This window comes from Phoenix dactylifera, chromosome 16 (assembly GCF_051530095.1).
Source record: "Phoenix dactylifera cultivar Ajwa chromosome 16, Ajwa_hap1_PhDact_Kaust_v1.1, whole genome shotgun sequence".
Lineage (NCBI taxonomy): Eukaryota > Viridiplantae > Streptophyta > Magnoliopsida > Arecales > Arecaceae > Phoenix > Phoenix dactylifera.
In genome coordinates, this window is record NC_143205.1 from 7,511,208 (window position 1) to 7,519,627 (window position 8,420).

General features: G+C 36.1%; 1 protein-coding gene across 3 annotated transcripts in view; it reads right to left on the minus strand.

The window, feature by feature from the left end:
* LOC103696717 (pre-rRNA-processing TSR1-like protein) overlaps positions 1-7,954 on the minus strand; it is a 31,523-nt gene extending 23,569 nt beyond the window's left edge. For 2 of the 3 annotated variants that reach the window (XM_088712737.2, XM_039118819.3), the window contains exons 1-4: positions 7,723-7,954; positions 7,029-7,200; positions 6,848-6,930; positions 1,906-1,983 (exon numbers count right to left, since the gene is read on the minus strand). In XM_088712737.2, coding sequence (XP_088568863.1) covers positions 1,906-1,983; positions 6,848-6,930; positions 7,029-7,119 — 252 coding nt within the window. In that variant the 5' untranslated portion in view covers positions 7,120-7,200; positions 7,723-7,954. Of the gene's footprint in view, positions 1-1,905; positions 1,984-6,847; positions 6,931-7,028; positions 7,218-7,722 lie in introns of all 3 variants that reach the window. The other variant, XM_088712736.1, reaches the window with a different exon arrangement.
* Positions 7,955-8,420: the final 466 nt, after the last annotated feature.

Here is an 8,420-nt window from a genome sequence, read left to right on the forward strand (position 1 = left end):
TGATAGTCTGTCATATGCCAATCATTCTACATCAGTAGCCATAGCTGTTAACTATCAAGAGAAGCCATTTGCAAAAGCACCAATGCAAAAACTTTTTCTCTTTCCTTCTTATTTCCTCTATCCACCATGAGCCTTAATTGCTTACAAACCATAATGGAATTATCATTGTTTTTTGTAGAAGAATGGCAAGCAAGATGTGCCCTATTAAATACACTTGGGTCACAGGCAGCCCACCAAACAACTACACCGATCCCTTAGGGATCTTCATTGCTTCACTTGGCTCCCTAGTAAAATACCCTCTGGGAATGTAGCCTCACCTTTTAGTGCTTCTTACCATGTGCCTAGATTAAGGAATAGCTTCATTTGAACCCTAAAGTAGGTGGCCCTATGTTTGGTCTACCTTGCTATAAAACTTCCTTACCTACACTTGAAAGTTTGCAATCTCTCTTTAAATTATGTATTCTCCTAATTATGAGACCAAACATTTGGTCCACTCCAATTTTGAAGGAGGCAAGGAGAAAACATTCATGTTGGTTATTGCCAATAATTGATATCTTGTATGGGATAAACCTGAAGCAGCAACCTCATTTCCTTGACTCAAATACCTTCTCAAGAAGAAACTAGCGAGCAAAAAGTGTCTCTATTAGCTACCTCAAATCTCAATATAAAATAACATAAGAGGTCAGCTAGCCTCGGTTCTTTAAAGCCTTAATACTCCTCCATAGAAGCAAAATCTAAAGCTATATGTAGAGAAGTAATCTCCTACGGCATTTTGAATCCACCACCAGAACTTGTTATCCAAGCTTTCCATTTTAAGTCCTTCAACATCCATATTATTCTTCAGGCATTATGATGGCACAAAAGAGAGTATTTCCATCTTTAACTAGAATTCTTTCAAAGAAAGGGATTTCAGAAATAATTACAGCTAATCGCAGTTATGTCAATGAAGGTTATATGAGTTGAGCAGTTCCTTCGTGGACATCAAAAACTATTCAGTGAAAATCTCAACAATGCAGAATGCAGCAGCAAATGGCTTGACAACTAGAATGATTAATCCACAGACAGAAGAAAACAATTAACCTTTTTCGCATTTAAAAAAAAAGAAAAAAATTGAAGAAACAAAACAAAAAATGTCCTATATTCCTGCTTCCTTTCATTATTATTTTCTCTTATATTTTCTTTTTTCATTTCCTTTTATTTAAGAATTATAAAGGACACTAGTCAATATTGCTGTTTCGGAGTAGTTTTTGCAGTGCAGCAAAAGATCTGATTTTGCTAGTGTAAAGCTCTAGGGCAACCAGAGATAGCAGCAAAAGGGAAATAAAACATAGAAAATAATGATAGCTACAAAGTGTGTGGGATTCAAAGAGGGATGGAAAGGGAAGATTGTAGCATTGTCAATAATGGTGGTGGCAGAGTTGAGGTGGAAAGAAACATCTACATTATTGACCTTATACATTAGAATTTAAAAATGAAAATTTTGACAATAACAGATCAGCACGAACTAAGGAAATTAAATGATATTTCAATTCAGTCTGCAAGGTTTCTCAAGTTTCTCCCACTTATAATTCCTTTCTAAATAAATGTTCAAACAATGAAACCTACTGATGTCGATATATGAACATGCAGGAAAAATACACATGATGCTTAGCTAGGGTTGCTTTCGACAAGGTTGCTCAAGTTTCTCTTGCTTACAGTGTCCTTCTAATAAACAAATGTTTAAGAATGACACCCATTGATGTCAATACATAAAGATACAAATAATCCTACCCAGTGATGCTTTCTGTGTCATGATATGAAGCAACTGTTTTTGATGTCTCAGCATGATAATATCTATTAAAAAATTACATCTGCAATGATATCAATAAAAATAAACAAAGAATACTCAAAACTATTATTACTCACAATAACACGAGGAGGACTTGCTGGTCCACTTGAGGTTCTTTTCTCCTTTAGTAGAGAAGCTCGTTTTTTATCACGGATCTACAAAAAAATTTGTCTGATGAGAAAGAAAGAAATTTTGTGAACCTGTAAAAATGTTGACAGTTCCAATATAGTAGATGCTTCAATAATCACCTTGAAACTTAAAAGCAAAACCCCCATATGTAAAAAAATTAAAGTTCAAACTAAATTCTTGGTTTTCTTCCAGCAACTGATATGTCAGACTTGACAAACATGAGATAACTCTAGGTACAAGAACAGTCGCAATAAATCACAATTAAACTGCAAGGCACATTTGTCAACAATTACATGATATTATATACTGCCAAAGCATACAATGTAACTATGTAAGCCATTCACAAACTGATAATTAAGACATGGCCAACCTCCTAAAGTCTATCAGTACTCCACTAGATGTATATTTCTAGCGAACCCGGACATGGAAAAAGTGGAATTGCAGCCCATATCTGCTAAACGAACTTCCTCCAGCTAATCATTTTTAATAATTGGAGAAATCTATTTCAAAGCATTTCAGTTTTGTTGCATAAGGGCAACATTTAAACATTCTTAAATACCCTAAAAATAAGCATAGACATGGGTCAACATACATGCACAAACAAAGAGGTACACACCCAAATAAAAACATACAAACATAAATACAATCAACCATACAAACAACATATATACAGGGGGGTGAGGGATTGCTTCAAATTATCCACCATATGCATTAAATGGCAACTCAGCCTTGGATCAGTCCTGGTATCTATCAAGTGACAGTAGGCTCGCAAAATGAATGGCAAGCAATAAAAGGACATAGCTTATGAACAACCTCCCCAAGAACGTTCAAATCAGATCTAAGATGTACTATAATACCAAAACCCCAACATTATGAATAATTATGTCAGAATGTGACTATTATGGCATACAGGTGTCACATTAGATCGTGAACAACAAAATTGCACTGGACAAAAGAAACTCTGCTGATGAAATAAAAAAATCCAAAATAATTGAACAATGAAAATAAGGTTTCAAAAAGATCCTAAAGGTAAGCATGCACAAAATGCAAAACTATCCAAGAGATTAAATAACTTCTTCAAAGTTTCAGACAGTCTTCACAACCAAACTAATCTGGTTTTGGGTATTGCATTCCCCATGCTCTGCTCTTGACAGTATTTCAGCAGAAGATATGGTGGGCCATCAAGAACTTCTAATTCATATAATTGTGAACAAATTTCACTTGAAAGAAATCCTCACCAAAATAATGATTTCACTTGAAAGAAATCCTCACCAAAATAATGCCTTGGGAAGATTGAAAATAAGGTAATCAATTTCAGGTCAAAGCTGCAGAAGTATTTTATGATCCACCACCATTGGCAAGGCAGCTTGGAAAGAGAGACCTCAATAAATTTCAGGTTTCAGCAAAAGTTTCATGGACATAGCATGGTTGAATCAATGATCCTATGGTAGGCATTGTATTAAAAAAAAAAATACTCAGAGAATATTATCATGCAATCTCTTACGACTTTTAAGATTTAGTAGTTGGATCAAAGATCAAGTGCTCCAACTAGCATCAGCAAATATTGAAGAAAACAACTGGAACTGAAGACAACAGCTACCATGATACTTTTTGTCTTTTCTTTGAGAAAAAAGCTATAGGAATACTTAAAAGAGACCATTCAAGTAGGAAACCAAAAATTTATAGCTAAGTCCAATTGGTGTAACAGCCTATAACATTTGTATAGAGGCAGCAAAACACCTAGGGAATAAACAATGAAACCAACCAACGATTTGAAAATTGAGGTACAAACCTGTGCCAGCCACCAGGTGGTACAGTATGTACCATGTTATGGGAACACAAGGCCTTGGTATAATGAGTCTAAAAGAAAAAGGCATTGAGTATTCAGGGTAAGCATGCCTCAATATGGCACAATATCAGGTGATTCAGAATGCTTCACCAACACCAGGTGTACAAAGCCTTGTTGTACCTGACTCCAGCTGGTACATGATCAATATGCACGATTTTTCAATCCTTGCACCAATCTATGTGAATTACAATGGAAACGTATTTGTCTCTAACATCATATATACTCATTAAGTAATTACATCACTAAGAAGGAGACCACAAGATGTGTCTCCGCAAAACCAACTAATAAAATGTATCCAACTAGCTAGTATTTGCTACCATTAACAAAATCACTATCAGAATTTTGGAACCCTTCAGAAAATGCATTAACCTAGATCCTATCTAGATGTAAGTGTACCCTAAAACTGTACCTCATATGGTAATAAAATCAGAAAACCATCATCATGATTCATGTTATTAGATATAAGACATGAATTAGTTTAATAAGATACAGATATTTGACAACTTTAGTATCCGATATGATATCCAACCCGTTACACACTACACCAATTTCAGAAAGTTGGAATACTTGAGCCTCATTTGCCAATGCACATGTAAACAAAGAAAAGAATGATTCCTGAATTATCAATATTAAAATACTAAAATATACAAAAGAATATAATAAGATATTCAATTTAAAATCTCAGCATTAAAATCAAAATATCAACTAAAAATATTTATGATTATTTCCAAAAAAAATACAAGAAACTCTCTCCATCTTGAGAATAGTTCCAAGTGATAGAGGCAAGATGAAGACTAGCCTTTTATGAAACAAACTCTATGGACATGATTTCAAAGTAATGCAATCTCTTGTGACAAGTGTAAAATCTCGACCATATATGAGTGGACAGAAAAAAATGCATCGACTCAATGTGAAGTAAAGAGAACTGTGAAAAGAAGAGAAACATAGAAGAACAGAGTTTGAGAGAGATGGCAGATTGTGATATCCTGATCATAAAATCTTGAATTTGTTGTAGTCTATTATGATTATAGCTGTGTACACAGACTATTTTGATAACAGTGGGCAAAATTGGGAGTCAATGATGTGTATCAGAAGATAATCTTGAATCTAGTCTATTCATAATATGCAGTCTAAAGAAGATCTTGAATCTGGTGGTTTATTTTTATTCCACCAGGGAGTAAGACCGTTCCCTGTCTAAAGTTGCTGTAACTCAAATCTAGTTCAATATCCCATTCGCTTAAGGTAGGTTTAGATTTTCTTTTTCTTGGGAAAGTTACTATTCTAGAATAAGTGGAATTAGATTGCAGAATCTTTCACATGAATTCAAATCAAGCATAAAATCACAATTAAGGATGGCCGACAATGAACCAAGAGAAATCATAAATGTTTTTGTTAGGCAAAAAGCTTGTGATTCACATCAAAATAATCTTATGAACATAAATAGTGAAATAAATAGGGATAAAATTTTGGAATCGTAAAATTGGGAAATATTGGCACTTTCATATTGTGTTAGGATGTTACAATTAGGATGTAATACACCAGACAAAATTTATGCCCCTTGTGATTAATTAAAAAAAAGTGATCCCATACAATCATTGTCAAAGTGCATACCATATGATCGCAGCATGACTTTAAAAATACAATGTCCCCAAGTTCTTTATATAATGAATCAAAGTACCATCCCATGCCAATACCTACCAATAGAATGCAAAAGATGCGTAGTGGTGCATACCCCTAATATTGTGAGCACTGGCACGAATGGGCATAGGCTCAGATTTATTGTTATGAATCCTTGTGCTCAATAGGCACGGCATGGCATGACACTGCACCATACTGTAACAGCCCATGACTAGATAGATGCAACACGCGGTACTTTATTCCTAATTTTATTAAGCCATAAATAGCCAATGTTTATTAGTTTTTCTCTCTCTATTTTCCTCTACATTAAAGATAATATTGAAAGAAGCAAGTTAATCAAAATTATATTTAACATCCAAACAGAATAGTCATTAACTTTAGTTAATGCAATCACAACATTCAGATTAACTGATCACAATATGCTTCTTTCAGATGGCTAAATCTACATTATACATATTGACCAGATTGTGACAATTAATTTTCCAAAAACCAAGTGACTAGGAAAATCAAAACTTAAAGAACTGTAGTGTCAAATGGGTGATCATAATTTATTAAAAAATGTTTTTATTGAACTTGTTGAAAGACATCATGTCCGTAAGGCAGTAAGTGATCTCATGGTCCATGAGTTTTAAAAGTCATCAATTGTTTGAAACATGTCAAATCTCAACTAAGACTTGGCAACAAATTATCCCATATTAAAAAGGAGATGATAAACAATAGGTTTCATTTATATCAAAATAGAAACATAAGCAAGTTAGTTGTAAACCTGGACTCCTAATTCATTAAAGCTGTATTAGAGTAAAATTCAAAATGTATTAAAAGTTATCATCCTGATTACTTGAGATGAACATATTAACAAACAACCAACATAAAGGTATTTCTGACTTACTTTTTAAACCTTAGTCAATAACAATATAAAAGATAGATCACAAGTTTTAAGATTATATTGATGAAAGCTTGATATCATAAAATCCAACGCAAGACTTTCGGACATACCAGTAACACAAATTAATTAAACAAAATAATAACATAACACATATTAACACCCTACTAAATCATACCAATGTTGGTCTATACCCATATGTGTCAGCCAATCTAATTTTCATTAGCCAAATAAACTATATAACAGCAAACAAACCAATTAATTTGAGCCTTTTAAAAAGAAAAAAGTTATTTTGTACTTGAATATTATTTTTCTATGACATTTTTTATGTGTGCAAGTCTATATGTATTGAACAATATATTCGACAGCCAGCTCAACTGAATAAAGAATCCTTTTTCTGAACTATAATCCTTTCGTGGACCGGATTACTAACAAAAACCAAACTTTTTTAATGATCTTTTGTTCATTATCATCTAATATCTTTCTAACATAAATTTGACGAATTACATCTTTGCCGTACCATTTTGCTCCGCTGGATCCGAGCAGCGCGAGCGCCCTTCACGGCGTTCCGGTGGTGGTCCGGCTTTGCAATCCGATTCTTATCTGAGACATCATCAAATAATAAAGTTCAAAGGAATCTAGCCTTTATGCGACAAAAAATAAAAATTAAAAAAAAATGCCTTCGTGGCTGGAGGACTCACCGGCGCGCGAGGTCTTGTGGACCTGGCGAGAAGCTTTGGAGGCGAAGCGGCTCTTGTGAGCCTTGTTGACCTGAGTACGAGAGCCCCCCATGGAGGACCAGGGGAACGGAGAGACGATCGGGAAAACCCTTCCTTGCTGTCGGCTTTAGAGGGAATAGGAGGGAACAAAACGCTAGCAACCCAAAAACCCTAGGATTACATCAAATGTGCAAGAAGAATTCAGGGCCGGCCCAACCCTTAGGCGACTGAGGCGGTCGCCTAAGGGCCCGGCCCAAGGAAAGGCCCCCGCCCCAAATCCCCTTCGCCTCCTCGCTCTCTCTCCCTGCCGCCCCGACCGGAATGGAGGGAGGAGGCAGGAGGCAAAAAAGCAAAGGACACGGTACTCTTCCTTCCGAAGAAACAGAAAAAACATGGTAAAAGAGGAAAAAGGAAACCCTACCCCTTTCCGCCAAAACCCACCGAAACCCAGCCCCTAATCCCATTAAAAAAACCCATCAAAATCCGATCTTTTAAACTCAGCAAGCTAGCTCACATCCCAAAATCCGATTTGAAGCAAATAACAGCGGAAAAAAAAAAACAAACCAATCGTTCATAAAAAAACATCAAAGAAGCCAACTCTGAACGACCAAAAAGCTCTGAAAAATAAAGAGAAAACCTCTAACCACTGAAGAAAAAAATAGAAGCGGCGAGTTACCTTAAGGAAAGCGGCTCCTTTCCCTTAGAGTTTGACGACGGAGAGGCGAAAAAGGAATTTTTCCACTCGTCGGGAAGAGAGACACAGCGTAGCTTTGTTCCAATAGACAGCGCGTGAGAGAGAGAGGGGTAGGGTTTAGCGATCTATAAATAAGTATTCGATAGTAGGGGGAAGAGCACTCTTTTAAGTTGGGAAGAGCTACAAAATAATAAAATGACTTCTCGGGTGCTTCGGAGGGTCATGAATGTTTCCCTGACAAGTCAGGCTGCAAATGAGTTGGATCGGCCTGTAATTTGATCCGAGCCAACCCGTTTTAAAAAGACCCATGGGTTCGGATCGAATTTTAAAATTGAACCCATTCTGTTTTTCAAGTTGAGTCTGAATCAACCCAATCTCGAACCAACTCAAGCTCGACTCAATTCATTTTTTGGATCAATTTTGGATCGTTTAACCAACAATTTGATACGATCCAACCTGATCCAATTTAAATTCGAATTACCCATCTAGACTCGCAAGCCTACATGCCCCAGCCCCAGCCCCAGCTTGCAGAAAAATCGGTCCATTCTTCCGTGCAGACCCACAGCCGTAGCCCATATTCCATAACACTTTTAAGGGCTTTCGAAGGGGGAGTCCCGAGCCACTAAGGTGGTAACATGATGGGAACGGAGCTTTGATTCCATCGGAGTAGCTCAGTTTCG